This window comes from Rhinoraja longicauda, chromosome 2 (assembly GCF_053455715.1).
Source record: "Rhinoraja longicauda isolate Sanriku21f chromosome 2, sRhiLon1.1, whole genome shotgun sequence".
NCBI classification, from domain to species: Eukaryota; Metazoa; Chordata; class Chondrichthyes; order Rajiformes; family Arhynchobatidae; genus Rhinoraja; species Rhinoraja longicauda.
The window spans coordinates 16,178,063-16,203,060 of NC_135954.1; the positions used below are offsets into that span (position 1 = coordinate 16,178,063).

The 24,998-nt window shown below is 42.4% G+C and overlaps 1 protein-coding gene across 4 annotated transcripts in view; it reads right to left on the reverse strand.

Moving 5' to 3' along the window:
* Positions 1-24,998, reverse strand: part of LOC144608969 (genetic suppressor element 1-like) — a 209,231-nt gene that overhangs the window by 29,807 nt on the left and 154,426 nt on the right. For all 4 annotated transcript variants that reach the window (XM_078427247.1, XM_078427263.1, XM_078427255.1 and 1 more), the window contains 6 exons: positions 20,182-20,391; positions 18,898-19,086; positions 13,783-14,084; positions 9,228-9,492; positions 5,882-6,525; positions 4,051-4,163 (listed from right to left, as the gene is read on the reverse strand). In XM_078427247.1, the coding sequence (XP_078283373.1) occupies positions 4,051-4,163; positions 5,882-6,525; positions 9,228-9,492; positions 13,783-14,084; positions 18,898-19,086; positions 20,182-20,391 (1,723 nt within the window). The remainder of the gene's footprint in view (positions 1-4,050; positions 4,164-5,881; positions 6,526-9,227; positions 9,493-13,782; positions 14,085-18,897; positions 19,087-20,181; positions 20,392-24,998) is intronic.

The following is a 24,998-nucleotide window of genomic DNA, read 5'->3' on the forward strand; positions in this document are numbered from 1 at the left end:
TTTCAAGCCTGCCCCACCATTTAATATGATCATGGGTTATCTATACTAGCCTCAACCTCCCTGCAGTGCCATCTTTCTGTGTCCCTCTATTTCTCAATCTATCAAATATTTATTCACTTCCACATTAAATACTTCAAAGTGTCCAGCTCACACCACCTGCAGGGACAAAGAATTCCAGATATTCACCACCTTCTGTGAGAAGAAATGTCTATGTTCCCCAGTATTTGATGCTTGGCCCCTTATCTTGCAGTCATATCTCCTTGTTCATAGAAACATAGAAAATAGGCGCAGGTGGCCAGTCAGGCAGCATCTCTGAAGAAAAGGAATAGGTGACGTTTCAGGTCGGAACCCTTCTTCTGTACGGAATCTGTCAGACATGCTCAATGCAATATTTAACTGTGATTGCCACATTCCCCTGAATTTAATCAGTGGTCATCTTCATTACCATGTACCCAATGCTGCTGTTTTGGGTGCAGAATATAAAAACAGTTAACCTTTGTTTTCCCCTTTTCAGGCTCCGCGCTGTATCTCTAAAACTAAAACAGACCAGGAGGGGAAGCAGGTGTATGAGGGAAATCTGGAGGCGAAGCAAAAGAATGGGGCTGGTGCTGCTAATGACCAAAGTTCTCCATTAAGCCTGGTTCCTTTCTATCCCCTTTTCCTGCTTTCATCTCCCCCTACAATCAGTCGGAAGAAGGCTCTTGACCCGAAATATCACCTACCCTTGTTTTCCAGGGATGCTGCCCGACCTGCTGAGTTACCTCAGCACTTTGTGTAAGGATTTTTTCATTTCTGTATTAATTAATTTTACTCGATAAATTAATCATAATTGATTCTTGGGATACCAGCATTGTCCAAATGCATTCCATTTAGAGCAAAATATATATTTGAGTGGCAGTGCGCAGCAGCTGGTATTTCTGCATTCCCTGTAATGTCTCAATTAGAGAGGTTGTTCATGTCAAACATGTCATGTGAATGTTCTCACATGAAATCATTATTGTTGCAAGGCACTGTATGATGTTTTCCCATCGAATTTGATAGACCTACTGCAGCAAAGCAAATAATAAATATTCAGGCAAAGATTGTGTATAACCCTGAATGTGAGGTTCATTACTAACTCACTATCCTTCTTCCTTGCTTGATCTGTTCTTCCAATAATTATCATGACTCAAGCGTCAAGAGTATTTAATTGTCTTATCCACCAGGAATGAAACAATAGACAATAGACAATAGGTGCAGGAGTAGGCCATTCGGCCCTTCGAGCCAGCACCACCATTCAATGTGATCATGGCTGATCATTCTCAACCAGTACCCCGTCCCTGCCTTCTCCCCATACCCCCTGACTCCGCTATCCTTAAGAGCTCTATCTAGCTCTCTCTTGAATGCTTTCAGAGAAGTGGCCTCCACTGCCTTCTGAGGCAGAGAATTTTCAAACAATAAAATTCTTACTTGCTGCTTCTTTACACACACATCAACTCAACAACACAGAAATAAGTGTTCAACGATAATCAACGATACAATAAATGATTAGCAATTCTAGGTACCCAGGCCATAATAGTGTAAACCGAAATACATAGTGCAACCTAAACAAAGTCGATATAAGCTCGTTGCAGAGGAAGGTTGTGGTTAGGGTTATGCAGTGTGGTTCAAGAAGCCTGATGGTTGATGGAAAAACCCTGTCTTGAGCATGGAGGCCATGGTTACCTTCTTCCAAATGGTAGCAATGTGATGAGTGTGTAGTCAGGGATTTGTGGGTCTTTGATGATATTAGCTGCCTTTTTGGGACAGCGCTTCTTACAGATATCTTCACTGTGGGGTGGTCAACACCCAAAATGGACCGGGTAAAGTCTTCCACTTTCTGCAGCCATCTCCTACACTACCATGTACTTGTTTCCTAATTGTGTTTTGCACTAATGTCTTCTTTTGGAACAGTCTTTTTATCGTTTTACTGTCTTGCAGAATTTATGTAATTTATGTTTATTGTGCTGTCTGAGTCGATGTCCCTGTGATGCTGCTGTAAGCAAGATTTTTATTGTACCTGTACTTCACCGTGCTTGTTCATATGACCAAAGACTCGACTGAACTATTGAAATTGGAAGGAATCGTTGAGAAACATTCTGTCAAAAGTAGTTGTTTTTGTAAGAAATTATGGCACCAATTACACACAGCTATTGTGAGCCGAGGAAATTGCAGTGCTTCTAGTTGATCAGTACTGCCTCATTGTCTGATCAATATTTGCATGCATCATCACAGCTGCATTTGTTGCAGTCGTGATGAACCACCATCGATGCTGAAAAGCAGTGAAAGGGATCCAGGTTTTCAAACAATGCTAAGATCTGGAGAATGGAGCTGCTTTGAGGAGAATATATTTTGTGTAGAAGCCATTACTATTCTTCTTTTTATTGTGCCCACACATGCTAGATATTGTGTTTCAACCAAAACTGAACACGCCTCTTAGCAATATCATTGTTCTCTGCGAGGTCCTCAACTTTGCATTCGTGCTCCAATAGAGGGCATCTCAATAGGTGCTCCATAGTTTGCAGTTCAGTGCCACATATGCAGGTGACGTCTTCAGTGTCCATATAACCCCACTTCTTGAGAGTTACTTTACAACGACCAGTACCAGAGGAAATGCCTCTTAGTTTGTTGAGGCATTTCCATTCAGACCAGCTTGATTCAGCTCCAGGAGGAAGTTCTTCTTTGGCACTTAGGGACATGGATGTTGTTGATGGGAGATTGGCTAGTCTGTCCTCCCACAATGCAATTCTAGTACCTCTAAACCATTACTGTTTCGGCAAAGCGTCACTCATCAGAAAATATAGTCATTAATGGGATCCCTTCTGGACCCATGAGCACACTCAATAGTTGTCGGTACTTATAGGGAGCCAGTGAGCCTAGTAGATTCCAGTGCCCATGATGCCATCTTTTTACTGAAACCAAGTGCTACTCACAGTGTAGCAAGTCAAGGATACTTCACTGTAGCTATAGTGAGTAGTCACTTAAGGAAAATGGCAGTGGTTTGTTGGATCATGCAAGTGCCTATGAAATTGATAGCCAACATCTTCTTGAGCTCCACAATGGAAGCAATCCAGGCATGGGAGCCATTGAAAGTGACATACCTCTGCAATGACCCCTTAAAAAACTGCACCAGAAGATGAACTGGTCATAGATAGGTTCGGGCAGAATATTGTGTAGATTCCGTGTGGGAATAGGCTCTTTGTGAATGGCCATGTCTTTGCCTCCTCTCCTGAGGTCCATAATCCTCCAGTGATGGTGTGCGACTGACATAGTCAGGACTGAGGCAACCATTAAATGTGTAGCTCGGCAGCTATATTGTTGAAAAACACCCTCTATGTCAGTGGCACCATATTCTGTTGACGATGTTAGATGTCTGAGCAGAGTGCAATCAATTCTGAAGCTGCCCAGCCAGGTCACTCAGTGTCAGCATGGCTTCCCTTGAAATAGCAAGCAAAGACAGAACTTAACACCATGTGCTCCTGGATTGACTGAGACAGTTTCATGTCAGTATAAGCCGAAACATGCCATTCATAAATAATTGCATCATGAGGTGTGCATCTGATACTGGGAAATGTCAGGCATGCTGACTAAACAGTGACCAAAACGTTGTTGTCAAATTTACACAGAAATGATTGCAAATTTACTCAATGCTGGATGAAAATTATTTCAAATTACATGCTATTTAAAATGAATGTGCAGAATGTGTACAATGCATTCCAATGAATCAAACTACCACAACCAGAGATAAGTGCTGAACTACTATCTACCTCTTTGGTGATCCTTGGACTTTCCTTGGTCAGACTTTACTGGCTTTACCTTGTACTGAACATTATTCCCTTATCATGTGTCTATACACAGTGAATGGCTTGATTGCAACCATGTATTGTCTTTCTACTGACTGGATAGCATGCAACAAAAGCTTTTCACTGTACCTTGGTAAACTAAACTAAACCATTTTCCAGCCTCTGGAGAAACGTCCTAAAAGCATCTTGATTTGCATGGTCACCTCAGATTTGGGTTAAATGCACCTACCCTAGGAGCATCATCTAGCTTGAGAGGAGGCCGATCAGCCAGTCTGCAAATCCGGTTTCTTACTTCACCTTTGCAGAATACCTCATCTGAAGAGCTACAGCCAGAAAGCTCTCCTAGAAAGCAAAAATCAAGAAAGAATAATGTTGATCACAAAATGAATGCAAATCATCAAGAGAAAAACATATGTTCTCAATCTCCATCGCAACATTTCCGCATCAAATTTTATAAAAAGGTGCAAATTAAGAGCCAACAGCTCTAAAGTCTTTTAAATTTATTCACTTCACTCCGACAAAAAAAATCTTATGTTCCACTCATGACTCGGATAATTTACTTGATGCAGCTTTTTTTTCACCCACTCGCTTTTCAAACATGCCGCCCCCCCCCCCGCACCCACCCCACAACCCTCCTCCATTTCAAGGTTTCAATGTTTCAGGGTTTCAAGGTCAGTTTATTGTCACATGTACCAATTAAGGTACAATGAAATTTGAGTTACCATTGAGCTATATTTGTAATAGCTTCAAAATATTTGGGGTTTGGAACAGGCATACCACAAAATGTGCAGGAATGAATCAGAGGAGAAGGGTAAAAATATGCATTTGCCTGCATTCCATCTCCAGGGGATATTTTGCTGGTAGCAAGAGTGATAATGGAGAAGGCGGTAGCTTCATATGCTTCCCAGATGGAGGAAGTTTGAGCTGTCTGGACCAGCAACAGTCATACTGTGTAGGAAGGAATTGTAGATTCGCTGGTTTACACCGAAGATAGACACAAAATGCTGAAGTAACTCAGCGGAACAGGCAGCATCGCTGGAGAGAAGGGATGGGTGACGTGTCGGGACGAGATCCTTCTGCAGACTCATACTGGGTGACTTTCCATACAGTCTACAAGGATGATCCTGAGCTCTCACTTTAATCCTCCTTCCCACACTTACTCTGACCTCTCCTACATTGCTCCACCAATCCCCAGCATGAGCTTGAGGGGCAGCACCTCATCTTCTCTCTTGGAAGGTTGCAATTTGAAGTTAGCAACAGTTGGTAATCACTACTCTTTTTCTGTTTCTGCTGTTATTCTGTTTTATTGTGTCTTTTATTTCCTCTTCCCAGTCTAATTGCTGGTTTTTAGTGATTCTTAGTTTAACAACTATGGTTTGGACTCTTTCAGTCATTCCCTCTGTCTCTCCATTCCTCTCTCCCTTTCTCTGCAGTTTAAAAGTGCCTTCTTTCCTTGATTTGAAATTGAATTTTATTTCTCTCCGCAATGTTGCGGCATGATCGACAGTTTTTATTTTGGATTTGCAGCTTTTTTTGCTCCGGCATTACATAGGTCAAAACATTGTGACTTCAACCCTCACTTCATTGATATTTCAGAAATTACCCTAGACATACACTTGCTCCACTATTATTGTTCCAATGTGTACTACTTACAAAAAGCACTGACATATTTGCCAAGGATTCTCTGACATTGCCAAGGTGGACATGGGCAGCAGGTACACGGAAATGTCACAGCCTGCAGGTTTTCCTCCAAACTATTCACCATCCTGAAGTGGAAATATCATCCTATTCCTTCACAGAATCTTAATCCTATAAACTCCCCAACTAATAGCACTGAAGTGGGCTTATCCAGAAGGACAAGAATAGTTCAAAAAGGCAACCAAGGACAAAGGCACAAATTCATGCTGCTTCAGGTCACTAAGATGTCTACTTTTTCCAAACTTGAGAGAAATACAAGACATCAATTATCATTGACAGAGACCCTTGTAGATGTAGGAATGAGGTAGATACTAAATTAATGTTTACATATAAGATGTTTAAAATCAGAAAAAATGTCATACCATTCATCCTGGCTTCTTTTAGTTTCTTTTCTGCCGTATCTAACTTGCTGACAAGAGGCAGCTGAAGTGGAAGCTCCTCGTTGTACACGCTGCTGGTAGTGGCATCATTGCTGTAAAGAATAAACATATTGGGCACTGGAGAACTCTTTTTGTTTTTCAGACTCAGATCAGTTGCTCCAGAGGTGATGGACAAATCCAAGCATTCTTTCTGCAGCTCTTCAAGATGTCTACTTGAAATTTGGCATTGCAAATCTTTGATGGATTGATGACTGGAGCTCTGGTCCCTCAGGTGTGGCGGCATACCAGTTCTTAAACTTGGTATTCCAGACTTCTTGCTCTCATTCATATCTTTGTCAGTGCAAGATTTAAGAAGTTCTGCGTTAAAGTGCTCTCCCGTGCTCTTTTTTGAAGCATCAAGCCTCACATTATTTTTCAGAAGTTTTTCTGGCTCTTTTGGTGCATCATGGTTGAGCTTAGAGCAATTATTACTGCAGTTAAGTGCTTGAGCTGGCTGAAGTGCATGGGCAGAAATAAAGGGCCTGAGCAAAGGGGAAGTCTCCTTCAAAGGGTATTGTGGTGAGATGAGAGGTGGGGGGGCTCCTATGTGTAGTGGCTGGTGCTGATTTTCATCTGCCAGGAGTACTCTGTGGAAAAAAATATATATATTTGATGAAACAAATGGCATCATTAAAAGTATGATTGCATATTGCTTAATGAAAGCTCAACCTTCCTCTGATTATTTGAAATAAAAAATCCACAGCACGTATAACTTTTATTGATTACCATGACTCTTTCTTTGCCCAGAAATGATATTCAGAATGAAATTTTGAACCATTTCATGGGTTGTTTTTAAATCTGCTACATAAATCACTTTTTAAGTAATCAATCGCTCTCGAACCATGCGGAAAATTAAAAGGGGAGAATCACAACTGTGTTGCTGTATTCACAATTGTAAAACTTAAATGCTGACATTTTCCTGGTAGTTAACATAACATAACATAACATAACAACACTTTATTGTCACTCGGCACAACACCGAGCGAAATTTCAGCAGTCACACAAAATACAGCAAAAAAGAAAAGAACACAGGACACCCGACCCCAACACAAACATCCATCACAGTGACTCCAAACACCCCCTCACTGTGATGGAGGCAACAAAACTTCCCCTCTCTTCCCCCCGCACCCACGGACAGGCAGCTCGACCCCTACCGAGGCAAACGACACGCACAGCCCCCGCAAGGGGATGGAAGGCCCCCCGGCCGAGCCGCCCCGGGCACCGAAACGTCCCGCGGCCACACCGGGCGATGTTAAGTCCAACGGCCGAGCCGCACCGGGCACTGAAACGTCCCGCGGCCGAACAGCGCTGACGATGTTAAGTCCAGCGGCCAAGCCGCACCGGGCACTGAAACGTCCCGCGGCCACACCGGGCACTGAAACGTCCCGCGGCCACACCGGGCGATGTTAAGTCCAGCGGCCAAGCCGCACCGGGCATTGAAACGTCCCGCGGCCGAGCCGCACCGGGCACTGAAACGTCCCGCGGCCACACCGGGCACTGAAACGTCCCGCGGCCACACCGGGCGATGTTAAGTCCAGCGGCCAAGCCGCACCGGGCACTGAAACGTCCCGCGGCCGAGCCGCACCGGGCACTGAAACGTCCCGCGGCCGCACCGGGCGATGTTAAGTCCAGCGGCCGAGCCGCACCGGGCACTGAAACGTCCCGCGGCCGAGCTGCGCCGGCGATGTTAAGGCCCGCAGCCGAGCCGCACCGGGCACTGAAACGTCCCGCAGCCGAGCTGCGCCGGCAATGTTAAGGCCCGCAGCCGAGCCGCGCCCCGGGGAAGAGACCTAATAAAATAAAGGTTTCCCCCCGCCCCACCCCCCCACCCCACCCCACCCCCCCACCACACACCCCCACCACACATACACAGCCAAAAACAGAAACAAAAACCATCCCAACACCGACACAAACAAAAAAAAAGAAAAAAAGACAACAGACTGCCAGAGAGCCGCAGCCGTTAGGCGCAGCCAACTCCTCCCATAAACAAGATGAGGCAGCTTAACGTGGAAGAATGGATACAAGATCGGAAATCACACGTGCACTGTAGATATACAATCAATTTTTTTCTACTACTGCAGTTTAAAAGATTGGCTACCTGAGTCAGAATGACAAATAAATGGGGGAAAAAAACATTGATTCTAAAAATTGTAACCTTACATATAAAGAAAAAGAACAAAGACCTAAAGTTGACAGTAATAAGCATGCAATATAATTTTATCAACGTCTGATTCTTGAAAACAACTAATTGATTTATTTCATAGTCAAACACCATTATTTCACAAGATAACTAAAAAGTAACCAGAGGGTATTCTTCTCATTGAACTAAATGCAAAGCAATGACTGGATTAGAAGTGATTTACTGTTAGGGGTGACATAAGAATAATGTTTTGAAATCAGTCTATTTTACAGAGAGAATCATTTTGTGTTGTAATCTGTGATAAGTGTTATAAAGGTAATCTGTACTTCACTAGTGATAAATAATTCTGTATTGTATGAACCAAGATTGGCTCCAAAAATAAGATTCATTCATCAGATAAGAGTTAGGATTTAGGTGCACTGGTGAAAATAGACAAGACTAAATTTATAGACACAAAATGCTGGAGTAACAGTCCTTCCCACACAAGACTAACTTTATCTTATAAAACTCTTTACGTAAACAGCAAGTAGGTCTAGATCTCTATGTGCCCTATGTGGGTGAGGAATTAGTCAATGTGAAGAACTTTTCATTCTTCAATGTAACTGGTCCTTCAGGTAATCCAAAAGGGATTGGAGGCGTGAAGGCGGGAAATATTTTCCTACTCTGTGGAAACTTTTCCTTAAAAAAAAGGTATAATTTCAAATAGTAACATATCAATGTCAGCATTACATCACTTTGTCCAATGTTGTGATGTTGTTCGTACATTAATTATAGCAAGTGCTATTGGCTTCGGTGACACTTGATAGCAACATTTGAGCAAGTGCTGCTCTGCTTGAGAAGTGTGAGAGAGGTTGGTGGTGGTTGAAAGAGACTGAGGAAGACAGTTTGGGCAGAGCATATCTGTTATCCATATGTATGCTTTGAGTGGGTGAAAGTTTCACTAAGTTTATACGAGTCCAAACATGCAAGTGTGCTAAATCCATGCAGCAGAGCCAAGTCTTTAATCGCCTTGGACTTATTTGGCATTGGACAAAGACCTTGCTCTATGAAGACATTGTGGAAGCTAGGTTGCGATGGACAGCTCATGTTAAAATTAATTGCCTACAGACGGGTGTGAAAGGAAGTCATTCTCAACACCAAGTTACTCACCTACACCTGTCCTGTTCTTGTTCTGAAAACAGGTGCCCTTGTTCTCCATGAAGCTGTTGATGGTGATGCTGATGAAAGTCCACACCATGTCCAGAATGTTCATCTTTCCTCTGCTGCTGATGATTGTGATGCCGCCCATACTTCTCCTCCGAGGCTGAAGCGTATGAGGGAGCATTTGAGGGAACATTAAATAGAGAACAGGGACCAGATAGGGTTATAGGTTCCAGTGACACTGTTCGAACTTTTCCTTTTCCCGGAGATGGCTCTGCAATGAAACGATCGCCACATTACAACCCAAGGTGACAGATGAATAATGGGTTACCATAGAGTCATACAATATGGAAACAGGCCTTTCGGCTCAACTCCTTCATGCCAACCAAAATGCCCCATATAAAGAAGTTCCATTTGCCCGCGTATGGTCCATATCCTTCTCAATATTTCCTAACCATGTACCTGTCCAATTGTTTTTTAAATGTTGACACAAAGAGCTGGAGTAACTCAGCGGGTCAGGCAGCATCTCTTGAGAACATGAAGAGGTGATGTTTTGGGTCGGGACCCTTTTTCAGAAGTGTTTTTTGGAAACTACCATCTACATTTCCTTTCATCTCCTCTTTTAAATGTTATTATACCTGCCTTAGCTACTTTCTTTGCCAGCTTGTTTCATATACCCACTGTGTGAAAACTTAACCCCTCATTAATGCCCTCTTGTTCATGATTATAGACCAGTTAGCCTGACATCGGTGGCAGGGAAGATGCTGGAGTCGATTATCGATTACGTAATAGTGGCACATTTGGATAGCAGTAACAGGATTGGTCCAAGTCAGCATGGATTTACAAAGGGGAAATCATGCTCGACAAATCTTCTGGAATTTTTTGAGGATGTAACAAGTAAAATGGACAAGGGAGAGCCAGTGGATGTAGTGTACCTGGACTTTCAGAAAGCCTTTGATAAGGTCCCACACAGGAGATTAGTGGGCAAAAGTAGAGCACATGGTATTGGGGGTAGGGTATTGATACGGATAGAGAATTGGTTGGCAGACAGGAAACAATGAGTAAAGGGTCCCTTTCAGAATTAAAGGGTCCCTTTCAGAATTGCAGGCAGTGACTAGTGGGGTGCCGCAAGGCTCGGTGCTGGGACCGCAGCTATTTATAATATACATTAATGATTTATATGAAGGAATTAAAAGTAACATTAGCAAATGTGCAGACGACACAAAGCTGGGTGGAAGTGTGAACTGTGGAGAGGATGCAGGGTGATTTGGACATGTTGGGTGAGTGGCAGATGCATGGCAGATGCAGTATAATGTGGATAAATGTGTGGTTATCCACTTTTGTGGCAAGAACGGGAAGACAGATTATTATCTGAATGGTGTCAGGTTAGCAAATGGGGAAGTACAACGAGACCTGGGTGTCCTTGTACATCAGTAACTGAAAGTAAGCATGCAGGTACAACAGGCTGTGAAGAAAGCTAATGGCATGTTGGCCTTCATAACGAGAGGATTTGAGTACCGGAACAAAGAGGTCCTTCTGCAGTTGTACAGCACCCTGATGAGAACACACCTGGAGTATTTTGTGCAGTTTTGGTCTCCTAATTTGAGGAAGGACTTTCTTGCTATTGAGGGAGTGCAACGTAGGTTCATGAGGTTAATTCCCGGGATGGCGGGACTGTCATATAATGAAAGAATGGAGCGACTGGGCTTGTATTCACTGGAATTTAGAAGGATGAGAGGGGATCATATTGAAACATATAAAATTATTAAGGGATTGGACACACTAGATGCAGGAAACTTGTCCCCGATGTTGGGGGAGTCCAGAACCAGGGGCCACAATTTAAGAATAAGCGCTAGGTCATTTAGAACTGAGATGAGGAAAAACTTTTTCACACAGAGAGTTGTGAATTTGTGAAATTCTCTGCCTCAGAAGGCAGTGGAGGTCGATTCACTGGATGCATTCAAAAGAGAGTTAGATAGAGCTCTTAGGACTAGTGGAAACAAGGCATATGGGGAGAAGGCAGGAACGGGGTACTGATTGTGGATGATCAGCCATGATCACATTGAATGGCGGTGCTGACTCGAAGGGCTGAATGGCCTACTCCTGCACCTATTGTCTAAGTATCTATGTATCTATGATTCCCCTACCCCGCTATTTATGCCTCTCATGATTTTATACACCTTTATAAGGTTACCCCTCAGCTCCTGCGCTCCAAGGAATACAGTTCTAGCATTCCCAACCTTTCCCTATAGCTCAGGCCCTTGAATAGAGAAGAATCAGAATCAGAATAGCCTTTATTGTCATCCAAAAACATGTTTTTGGACGAAATTCCGTTACCCACAGTCCAACAATAAGAAGCAATAAAAATAAAGCAATAACACACACAATTACAAAACCAACATAAAACAAAAAAAAACATCCATCACAGTGAGTCTCCTCCAGTCACCTCCTCACTGTGGTGGAAGGGCAGAATGTCTTTCTCTTCCCTGCCGTCTTCCTCCACGGTCAGGCTGTTGAAATTGCCACATCGGGGCGGTTGGGGCTCCTGACATTGAAGCCCCCGCCAGGCGGAGAAAATCCCGCGGCCTATTGCAGGCTGCGCCGGACGGTGAAAGGTCCAAAACTGATAATATCCTCATAAATTTCTGCATTCTTTCCAGCTTAATGGCATATTTTCTACCGCAGGATAACCAGACGTGAACACAATACTCCAAATGTAGCCTCACTAATGTCTTGTATTACTGTAATATGACGTCTCAACTTCAGTATACAATTTCCTGACTGATGCAGGCCAGCGTGCCAAAAGCCTTTTTCATTGCCCTATCCACTTGAGATGGCACGTTCAGGGAACTATGTATTCACACTCCTTTACACTGTACCTAGGTACACATGACAATAATAAACCTAAAACTAAACCCCACACGTCTGAATTACACTCCATTTGCCATTCCTCGGCCCACTTGTCCAGCTGATCAATTTCCCACTGCAATTCTTATAATCGTCTTTACTGTCTATGATACTACCTATTTTAACGTCATCTGCAAACTTACTAAACATAAGGGCAGCCCAATGGTGCAGCGATAGAGTTGCTGCCTTTACAGCGCCAGAGACTTAGATTCAATCCTGACCTTGGGTGCTGTCTGTATGGAGTTTGCACAGATGGGTTTCCTCCGGGTGCTCCGGTTTCCTCCCACGTTCTAAACACGTGCAGGTTTATAGGTTGATTGGCTTCTGTAAAATTGTCCCTAATGTTTAGGATAGAACTAGTGTGTGGGTGATCATTGGCAAGAATGGACATGGTGCACTGAAGAGCCTGTTTCCTTGCTATATCTCTAAACTAAATGACTTGTAAATTCTCATTTAAATTGTTGATATAGATGCTGAACAGCAAGGGGCCCAGCACTGATTTCTGAGGTACACCACTAGTCACAAACAATAGACAATAGACAATAGGTGCAGGAGTAGGCCATTCGGCCCTTCGAGCCAGCACCACCATTCAATGTGATTGATCATGGCTGATCATTCTCAATCAGTACCCCGTTCCTGTCTTCTCCCCATACCCCCTGACTCCGTTATCCCTAAGAGCTCTATCTAGCTCTCTCTTGAAAGCAATCAGAGAACTGGCCTCCACTGTCTTCTGAGGCAGAAAATTCCAGAGAACCTCCCATTTGAAAAACATCCTTCCACAACCACCTTTTGCTTCCTACCATGAAGCCACTATTGTATCGAGTTAGCTAACTCTCCCTGGATCCTATGCGATTTAATTTTCCAGAACAGCTGATCATGCAGAACCTTATCAAAGGCCTTATTGAGGTCGATATAGACTATGTCTATGGCCCTGCCCTCTTCAACCTTCTTGGTTACTTCTTAAAAAAACTCAATCAAATACGTGAGGCACCATTTCCCACACAGACAACCCTGCTGACTATCCCTAATCAACTCCTGCATTCATATCTTGTCCCTCAGACCTTCTCCTGTAACTCTCATTTTGCACCTGTTAGGCTTATTGGTCTATATTTCTCAAGTTTTATCTTTGCAGCCCTTCCTCAATAGAGGTGGCACATTGGCCAAAATATCAATTGTTAACATTAATTTTATTTCTGAGATCTTACTTACTTTAATATCTTTTTATTGTTCCTTATTTCAATTTTCCCATGAATATTTGAAAGATAACCCACACTTGGATTTTTAACTCATCTGGCTAATATTCCTCTCTTGTACTTTAAAACACAGTTGAGATGGAATTGAAAATGATGTCGTTTCTGTAATGGACAACAAATCTATCCCAGATTTGTGCCTGAATGACAAAGATGAATTCAAGCCCACTGACCTCACAGCATATATTATACAGGCAAACAGATTGCATTATGCATACTCAGTGAGATAAGTGGAAAATCATGCTGACGCTCGTTAACATTTTATAGCATTTGATCTTCACTGTACACTCAAATGCAATTTTGTAAAGGCACCATCATATAACTTTAAATAAATGACTAGTCAAGCCGTTCCATGTTAACAGAGTACCTGTTTAAGTAAATTTATGTCAGACAATATTGAAAAATACCTCTATGTTCCATGGCAGATATGAAATCCTTCCATTCCTCCTTATGTCTTTTTGCCGCATCGTTGATGTGAATTGCATTCTGTTCTGCCCCATGTTCAATCTTGAGATGTTTCTCCTGCTTCATCATTTCTTTCCTTCGTTTAGTTTCTTTCTCCCATTCTGGGTCTAGCTGTTTTTCTCTTTTCCTGGCCCTTTCTGTCAACACTTCAAGTTCCCTTTCTTGAGGAACCCCTCTTTTCCAATCCCTTTTCTCTTGTTCCTGCTCCTTTTCTCGCTCTCTCATTTCATCATCCATTTGTAACCTGTGGCGACAAAATAAATGCCTTGAATTTTTTCAGGATTATTGGAATTCCCTTGTTTACATTTCCTCTCAACATCGATCATGATTGATTTGTCCCGTAACTTATATCACTACAAGTGGATGTAATATAATGCAGTTTTTTTCCATTGTATTACCATGTTTTCCATTTTAGGATATTTAGTGATTTTTAAAAGGCCATTGACAAAGAATATACCATAAGACTGCTGAGAAAGTTAAAACTTGAGGATGATATTGTAGTCTTTTAGAAATGACTACAAATTAACTTAAAAAAGCCAGAGGGATCGACCTGTGGAATAGTGACCCATTTGTGTTCTACTATTCCACTCTCCATATTATTTCTCAATAATAAGATATTTAAAATAGTGGATAACAAAAACCTATGTTTACAGATAGTGAGCAAAGGGGGAAATTATCACTTATGTAAATAAGTCTTAGATGGACTTAAATTTTAATTTGAAAATATCTTACATAATGCACGGAGAAATAAATGGAACTCGACTCAAGGCTCCCATTTGGTGATTAGCTATGTTAGGAAATTCTATCTCATAGATATACAAGCATGTAACTCCCCCAAAGGGGAAACATCCATAATATTTCTGGGGAGAATAATATTTCACCAAGGAGAAGGACATGGAGGACAGTGAGATCAGTGTGGAGAATACTAATATGCAAGGGCAGTTTGAGATTAAGAAGGACGATGTGTTGGGGTTCTTTAAGATCGTTAGGGTGGATAAGTCCCCAGGGCCCGATGGAATCTATTCCATGTTATTGAGAGAGGGAACAAAGGAGATTGCAAGAACCTTCACAAAGTTTGCATCTTCTCCAGCCACAAGCAATGTCCCAGAGGACTGGAGAGTCGCTAATGTTGTTCTTTTGTTTAAGAAGGGAAGTAGAGAGAATCCAGGGTCCAGAATCCAGGAATAGGCTGGTGAGCCTCACATTAGTGGGAGGGAAGCTGTTGAAGAGGATTCTTTGGGATAGGATTTACTTCAATTTGGAAGAGAATGGATTAATTAGGGAAGTCAGCATGGCTTTGTACATGGCAGACCATATCATGTTTTTTGAGGAGGTGACAAAGGTGATCTATGAGGGTAGGGTGGTGAATGTGATCTACATGGATTATAATTCACTCTGGGAACTGGGTGGGTCAGGCTGTGATTATGATGCGAAATGGACAGACGATGTTTCAAGTCAAAATGCTGTCCTTCCACAGATGCTGCCTGACCCACTGAGTTCCTTCAGCATTTTGTATTTTGCTCAGTAAACTGACCCGGCTTGGAAGAATTTACAAGAATTATTCCAGGAATGAGTAGGTTAACCTATGATGAACCTTTGTCGGCACTGGGCCTGTACTCGCTGGAGTTTAGAAGAATGAGGGGGGACCTCAGTGAAACATTCAAAATAGTGAAAGACTTGGATAGAGTGGATGTGGAGAGGATGTTTCCACTGGTGGGAGAGTCTCGGACTAGCGGTCATAGCCTTAGAATTAAGGGACATTCTTTTAGGAAGGAGATTAGAAATTTCTTTAGTCAGAGGGAGGTGAATCTGTGGAATTTGTCACAGAAGGCTGTAGAGGCCAAGTCAGTGGATATTTTTAAGGCCGAGATAGACAGATTCTTGATTAGTACAGGTGTCAGAGGTTATGGGGAGAAGACAGGAGAATGGGGTTAGGAGGGACAGATTGATCAGCCATGATTGAATGGCGAAGTAGACTTGATGGGCCGAATGGCCTGATTCTACTTCTATCACCTATGACCTTATAATGTATTTGATAAAAGTCCCCATGGTAGAATATTAAGGAGCACGGGATTAACAATGACTTTGTCCACAGCCTCCACATCCTTCCCATAATGGGGCGACCAGAACTGCATGCAGTACTCCAAATGTGCCCTACTTAGTTTTTTTAGTTTAGTTTACTGTCTATGTAGTGAGGGACTGTGAAAAGCTTTTTTGTTGCATGCTATCCTGTTAATGGAAAGACTATATATGATTACAATCAAACCGCCCACAGTGCACAGATAAAGGGAGCAACGTTTAGTGCAAGAAAAGTCCAGTAAAATCCGATTAAAGATTGTGGAAGGGTCTCCAATGAGGTTGATGGTAGGTCAGGACCACTTTCTAGTTGGTGATAACCAAAGTCATATAAAACTCTAACCAAAGTCCTATACAACTGCATCATGACTTCCTTACTCTCACACTCTCGACCAATAAAGGCAAAGATAGAAAATTAGAAAAATAAGTGCAGGAGTAGGCCATTCGGCCCTTCGAGCCAGCACAGCCATTCAATATGATCATGGCTGATCATCTAAAATCAGTATCCCGTTCCTGTTTTTTTTCCCATATCCCTTGATTCCTTTAGCCCCAAGAGCTAAATCTAACTCTCTCTTGAAAACATTCAGTGAATTAGCCTCCACTGCCTTCTGTGGCAGAGAATTCCACAGATTCACAACTCTCTGGGTGAAAAAGGTTTTCCTCATTTCATTCCTAAATGGCCTCCTCCTTATTCTTAAACTGTGACCCCTGGTTCTGGACTTCCCCAACATTGGGAACATTTTTCCTGCATCTAGCCTGTCCAATCCTTTAAGAATTTTGCATGTTTCTGCAAGATCCCTTCTCATCCCTCTAAATTCCAGTGAATACAAGCCCAGTCGACCCATTCTTTCATCATATGTCAGTCCCGCCATCCCGGGAATTAACCTGGCAAGCATACCGCATGCCTCTTTAACACTCCAGCTACGTGTTGCCACTTGCAGGGAGTTATGGACGGAGCTCAGGATACCCCTGTACATGAATGCTGTTCAGTGTCTTGTCATTAATTATATATTTTCCCCTTACATACGACCTCCTCAAGTGCAACACATTGCACTTGCTCTGTCATTTCTCCACCCATTTCTGTTGCCTATGTACATCTGCCGTATACTTCCTCATTTTTGCGACCCCAGCGATCTTGATATCATCTGCAAACTTACGAACCAACCTGACTACGTTTATGTTCAAATCAAATGTGTAACTATCCTATGTTTTCTTTTTATGTAATATAAACTAAAATGCTGGGAACAGTAGGTCAGGTCACATCTATGGAAAGAGAAACAGAGTTAATGCCTTGAGTCAAAGATCCCATCAAAACGTTAACACAAAGTGTTAACTCTGTTTCTCTTTCCACAGATGCTGCCTGACCTGCCGAGTGTTTCTCACATTTTCTGTATATATTCTGTATAACTATTTTCTTATTTCAGATTTCTGGCATCCAGAGTTTTCATTTTTTATGACATTTATCACTCACTTCCAATGTGAATTATAGCATCAGGATGCAGGATAAACATTTGTTCTTGGTTATAGAAAATAGAAATACTATTTGTGCATTATATTACGCATTTGAAAGTTTGTTCCATTGAAGAAAAGGTGAAACACAAGGACTTAAGAAAACACTTTGGAACTAAAACCAAAATTCTCATATTAAATTTTAACCAAACTGCTTTATAGTGTCTACACAATATAAATGGAAATGCAATCCTCTTCAACTTTGCTTCTGATCACAGTAAATCAGTTAATCATTGGTACAGTACTGAATATATCAGCATTACCACCACTTGCAATTGCATTGAAATTACCACACATATTGGAAATGCAGTCAGCTTGGAACATGTTGACTTCCAAAATCTGGAGCTATTCCACTAGTCACCCACCAATGAAAGATTGCTAGAAAGCCGGCCATGTGCTGGATATCACAGATCTCGACCTTCTGCCATAATCTCCGTATGCACTTGTGTTTGTGAACATGGGAGGAAATAAGATCTGACTACCGAAGAGCAGTCCAGAAATAGGGATGACAGCCTCAGGTTATGGGATATGTGACTTAGAACCATAATCAGAAGACATTTCGTTATCTAGTGGATGCGGGTCTGTGGATTTAACTATCATATAATGCAGTGGAAGACAAGTTATTAAATATATTCAGGAAGATAAATGTACATTTTAATGTTTCAGGAATAAAAGGATACGTGAAGAAGGCAGGAACAGGATAGTGAAATGAATGATCAGCCATAATCATATTTAATCATCAATGACACACTCCTGCTTCTGTTTTCTATACTTCTAAAGCTATTTATGAGGAATGACACAAAGTTAGCGCAGGTTCGCCGTTTGACACTCTATAGCCCAAGAGGTCAAGGATTGGATTATGTCTAGGATCTCCCAACATTTGACTGATGAAGAATTAAAAATGTTAAAGCAGCCCTATTTTCTATTAGGCTTTCTCTTGTAATACAGCCTGAGGAAGTCACCAATCCTCGCTTCTGGAGTGGATTCATTCCCAAGTCCAAGTCCAATATTGTTCTGCAGGATGTTTTGAGCTTTTGTGGTGCAGCAATGAGGGACCAGATCCGCCACCACATCATTGAAGACTTGCAAATTGACCTGTAAACTTGACTCGGCCACTGGAGGATAGTTGGGGTGAAAGTGATTTGGCACTTACACAGGATTCACCACCCCTCCAGAATTCTGGGACAGCTATTTGGCAATTTGATGTCTGGTTTGGTTCATTTTTAGATTTCCCACATTAACCTCAGAATAAATAAGTCTTAGAGTCATAGAGTAATATGGTGTGGAAAAAGGCCCTTTGGCCCCACTTGCCCACACCGGCCAACAATGTCCCAGCGACACTAGTCCCACCTGCCTGTGCTTGGTGCATATCCCTCCAAACCTGTCCTATTAAATAAATAGGCTATGTGGGGGGAAAAAACATGTAAATTGTTGTGATTACAAAATGCATGAATGCTTTGTTCAGTACTGACCTTCTTGCTGCATGAACCGACAAATGATCTGTGGGTATGCCAGAGAGTGATGAATGGGCTACATCTGATGGTGGTCGCATACCAGTGAGAGAGAGTTGCATGTTAGAAGCTTGGATGGATGGAATGGTACCAGGCTGTGGAATGTGGAAAAATGGTGCACGAAGCGATAGGAAATAAGGGTCATCAATTCTGCAAGTGAAGCACATAAAGATTACTTAAACTGTTCCAAATAGTTACAAGCATCCATTCTAAGTAACTATTTATTTAATTAATGTGCTTGATTACTGGGCAATTCAGTATGTATCATTTTGGAGACCAGTCTTAAGAGAACTGAACCATCTTACCGCAACAAGAGAGCAATCCCGAACTACTATCTACCTTGGACTATATTTGATCGGACTTTACTGGCTTTACCTTGCATTAAACATTATTCCCTTGTCAAGTTTCTGGACACTGTGGGTGGCTCGATTGTAATCATGTATTGTCTTTCCGCTGGTTGGTTAGCATGCAACAAAAGTTTTTCACTGTACCTCAGAACACGTGACAATAAACTAAACTGAACTGAACTGAGGAAAACATGCAAGCTGAATGATATTTCCAAATCTTAACCTAGCCTCAGGATGCTAATGCCATAGGATGCTTCAATGAGTGTGTAGGAAGGAACTGCAGATGCTGGTTTAAACTGAAGATAGACACAAAAAGCTGGAGTAACTCAGCAGGACAGGCAGCATCTCTGGAGAGAAGGAATGGGTGACGTTTTGGGTCAAGACTCTCCTTCAGACTGAAGAAGGGTCCCACCCAAAACGTCACCCATTCCTTCTCTCCGAGGATGCTTCAATGAAATAGTTTAAATGCTTAAGTATTAAATACATACAAGAAAAACTTAGCTCATTTATTTGACAACTAAATTCAGTTAAGTTAAAAGTTCAAAATTGACAAGTTTATCTGGTTATCTTTTGCCAATAAAGTCAGGCAATGAAAGTCAGGCCAAGGCGTGGAATATGTCTGAGTTCTGAGCAGACAGCTGACAGGCAGTAAACAATGTCAATTTATTTTCAAGACAATGTGCGTGCAGCATAACTTATTACATAATCTTCAACAAATTCCCCGAATAAAAATAAGAAATTTGCACAGAAAAATGCAGAAAAGACAATTGTATACAAATTATGAACATTAATCTTCACTGTTGATAGTGGCTGAATGATAGGGTTTACCTGATCACCCCTATTCTGGCCAGAAGTAACACTGACAGTATATTCATTATGTCGATCGTAAGATATTCACCTGTATGGTGGATGTTGATACGGTGGATGTGAAAGTATGGCAGGATGGTAGAAAGCTGCAGCTGTAGCCGCTGTTGGGGAATTCAATCCTATCGAAGGCAGAGAAGACAATGTCCGGATTGCATCTCGCCCATGATATGGACGGAAGCTTGTGAGAAAATCATCTGATCTGCTGCTGGAAGTTACCAGGTGTGGAACAGGTCTCTGCAAACTGCAAATACAAAGGCTGTTAGGAAATATATACTGCTGAGGCAGAGAATCTACAGATCCTGTTGTTGAATTAAAATGAAACGCAACATAATTCAAATCTAAACTTTTCACCAGGCTTGTATGGATTGGATGTTTCTCATCTAAAAGCTCTGGGCGAGAAATTCCTCATTGCATGTGTTCAAGTGGTGGGAATAACCGCTGGGGAAACTGATATTCCAGCATTAATGAGGCTCGAAATTCTCTGCACATTAGCAGAATTGGACCTTGCTTGCACATTCCTGCACAGGTTACATGGGAAAGGGCACTGATCCAAAATAATGATGGGGATATTACAGATTCATGTTTTCATCGAGTTATACATGGAAATATGTCCTTAAGCCCAACTCATCTATGGTAACCAAAATGTCCAATAAAGATAATCCAATTTGCTTGAGTTGACTTCTCGGCCTCTAAACCTTTCCTATCCATGTGTCTGTCCAAATGACTTTTTTAATATTGTAATTTATCTGCCTCTCCAACCTCCTCTGATGGCTTGTTCCACATACCCACCACGTATTTTGCAAAAAACCTACCCCATAGATCCTCTAAAAATATTTCCTCGCCTCAGACATAGGTTCAGACTCCCTACCCTGAGAAACCTCATCTTTCCCCATCATTATTTTATACACCTCTACAAAGTCTCCTTCATTTCAGGGAAAACAGTCCAAGCCTCTCCAATCTCAACATGCCTTCACTACCACCTTCTGCCTCTTATCAACAAGCTAATTTTGTATTCAATTGGTGAGCTCACCCTGGATCCCGTAAGTTCTAACCTTCAGGACCAGCCTACCATGAGGAACCTTGTCAAAAGTCTTGCTAAAGTCCAAGCAGACAACATCTCCAACCTTGTCCTCATGAAACTCCTTGTTCACCTCATTAAAAATTCAATCAAATTTGTGAGACATGATTTTCCATGTCATGCAGAGTCTCCCTAATCATTCCTTGCATTTCCAAATGCAAATAAATTCACTCTCTCAAAAATCTCTTAACGGTAGCTTTCCAGCCACTGATTTTAAGCTCAGTGGCCTGCAGTTCCCTGGCCTGTCCTTGTAGCCCATGTTAAACAAAAGCACAAAATCCGCCATTCTCCAGTCTTCCGCAACCTCACCTGTGGCAATGGAGGTACAGAATTATCTGCCAGGATCTCAGCAATTTCTTTGCTTCCCACAACATCCTAGATTACTGTTGGCCAGGTGTGTGGAGGTGGGGGTCATTATTTAGGCAGAAAATCAGAGGTGGGGAGAAGACCATGTTTGGTGATAAGAGGGGTTGATAATTAGAAGACCAGGAGTGGAGAGGGAGCTGCAACAGGGGATAACTGGGTGAGAGGATTAGAGGGTGAGTGGAAGAATATCATGAAGTAGAGATGATGTGTGGAATGGAAGAAGAAATGAGTAGAGTATTGAGGGAACAATTAGTGGGGTAAGGGAGGGAGGGGGCATGTTCAAGGAGAAGAGAGATTATTTGTTAGAGGATTAAGAGTAAAATTAGGAATGGTACTAGAAGGAGATTGGAGATAAGAGGAAACAACTGGAATACTAAGGTGAAGGTAGAACGGGGCAGAAGATGATTGGTGGGGTGAGGGTAGAGGCTAGTCAAAGGTTGATGAGGGCTGGAGAAATTTCCTAGCAGCATGAAATATAATAGAAAAAAAGAAGTCTTGTTCCAGCTGGGATTCAGGACTTTCTCGAACTTCATAATTACATGGCAGGGGAGGAGGTGATTGATTAGTATGGGTGTCAGGGGTTATGGGGAGAAGGCAGGAGAATGGCGTTAGAAGGGAGCGATAGATCAGCCATGATTGAATGGCAGAGTAGACTTGATGGGCCAAAAGGCCTAATTCTGCTCTTATTACTTATGAACTTATGAGGCCTCACTCAAGTTCAATCTTAATAGTACTGCTGCAAAATTCTATGATATAAGGTTTGCGGATGACACGAAGCTGGGTGGCAGTGTTAGCTGCGAGGAGGATGCTAGGAGGCTGCAGAGTGACTTGGATAGATTAGGCGAGTGGGCAAATGCATGGCAGATGCAATATAATGTGGATAAATGTGAGGTTATCCACTTTGGCAGCAAGAACAGGAAAGCAGAGTATTACCTGAATGGTGACCGATTGGGAGAAGGGGGGATGCAACGTGACCTGGGTGTCATGGTGCACCAGTCATTGAAAGCAAGCATGCAGGTGCAGCAGGCAGTGAAGAAAGCGAATGGTATGTTGGCATTCATAGCAAGAGGATTTGAGTTTAGGAGCAGGGAGGTTCTGCTGCAGTTGTAGAGGGCCTTGGTGAGACCGCACCTGGAGTATTGTGTGCAGTTTTGGTCTCCTAACCTGAGGAAAGACGTTCTTGCCTTAGAGGGAGTACAGAGAAGGTTCACCAGATTGATCCCTGGGATGGCGGGACTTTCATATGAGGAAAGACTGGATAGACTGGGCTTGTACTCGCTGGAATTTAGAAGACTGAGGGGGGATCTTATAGAAACATATAAAATTCTTAAGGGGTTGGAGAGGCTAGATGCGGGAAGATTGTTCCCGATGTTGGGGGAGTACAGAACCAGGGGTCACAGCTTAAGGATAAGGGGGAAGTCTTTTAGGACCGAGATGAGAAAACATTTCTTCACACAGAGAGTGGTGAGTCTGTGGAATTCTCTGCCACAGAAGGTAGTTGAGGCCAGTTCATTGGCTATATTTAAGAGGGAGTTAGATGTGGCCCTTGTGGCTAAAGGGATCAGGGGGTATGGAGAGAAGGCAGGTACGGGATACTGAGTTGGATGATCAGCCATGATCATATTGAATGGCGGTGCAGGCTCGAAGGGCCGAATGGCCTACTCCTGCACCTATTTTCTATATTTCTATGTTTCTATGTGGCACTGTTAAGAACGGTTAAAGTCAGTGAAAACATAACCAGATAGAGTCATAGAGTCAAAGAGTGATACGTGTGGAAACAGGCCCTTCAGCCTGCCATGCCCACACCGGCCAACTTGTCCCACCTACACTAGTCCCACCTGCCTGCGTTTGGTCCATATCCCTCCAAACCTGTCCTATCCATGTACCTGTCTAACTATTTCTTAAAAGTTAGGATAGTCCCTGCCTCAACTACCTCCTCTGTCAGCTAGTCCATACACCCACCACCCTTTGTGTGAAAAAGTTACCCCTCAGATTCCTATTAAATCTTTTCCCCATCACCTTGAACCTATGTCCTCTGGTCCTCGATTACCCTACTCTGGACAAGAGATTCTTTGCTTCTCATGATCTTAACCTCATGATCTTATACACCTCTATAAGATCACCCCTCTGTGTAGTATCTCTGGATAGAAGGAATAGGTGACATTTCGGGTCGAGATCCTTCTTCAGACCCTTCTATCGTAATAAATATTTGTTTTCCGAATACAACAAAATCTTGTCCCTTGGAATGTTCTTAAATGATTTCTATGATATAAGGCTCAATGTCCTATAATATCCTAGTTTGTCCTTGATGCTCTTCTTAACCAAAGGCTATTTTCCAGTCTTCAGGGACCTGGTCTGTAGTTAAATAGAATACAAATATCTCTATCAAAGCCAACCAATCTCCTCCCTTGCTTCCCTCAGAACTCTGGGATAAATTCCATCAGGCCCTGGCGGCTTATCCACTTTAATGTTTCTCAATGCACCAAATACCCCCTCGTTAATATTGACATGTCCTAGAATAATCAACATATGCAAATCTCACCATCATCTATGTCCTTCGTCTCAGTGGATACTGATTAAGAATCTTGCCCACGTGATCTGGGTCCATGCATAACTTCCCTCCATTGACTTAACCTTTTCCCAAGCAACCGCCTTGTTTCTAATTTACACATAAAACGCTTTGGGATTCTCCTTAATCCTATTTGCCAAGGACATTTTATGGTCCCTTTAATTTAATATATAAACATAAAAATAAAATGGCAACAAAAACTGGGATAAGCGAATTAAATAATTGGAATAACGATCAAAAAGTAAATTTATAAAGGCTTGAAATATAGAAAAGTATTAGCAAGCAGTGACATTTAAGGAGAGAGTTACTGGCTCGATTGAAGAGCTGCACAATTTCAATTGACACCCTCACCAACTGCAGAAGGACCTCTTTGCTCCGATACTCAAGTCCTCTCGTTACCAAGGCCAACATGCCATTAGCTTTTTTCACTGCCTGCTGTACCTGCATACTTACTTTCAGTGACTGGTGTACAAGGACATCCAGGGTCTCGTTGCACTTCCCCTTTACCCAATCTGACACCATTGAGATAAGTCTGCCTCCTTGTTTTTGCCGCCAAAGTGGATAACCTCACATTTATCTACATTATACTGCTTCTGCCATGCATCTGCCCACTCACTCCAACATGTCCAAGTCACCCTGCAACCTCCTGACATACTCTTCACAGTTCACACTGCCACCCAGCTTTGTGTCATCTGCAAACTTGCTAGTGTTACTTCTAATTCTATCATCCAAATCATTAATATATATTGTAAATAGTTGTGGCCACAGCACCGAGCCTTGCGGCACTCCACTCGCCACTGCCTGCCATTCGGAAAAGGACCTGTTTATTCCTACT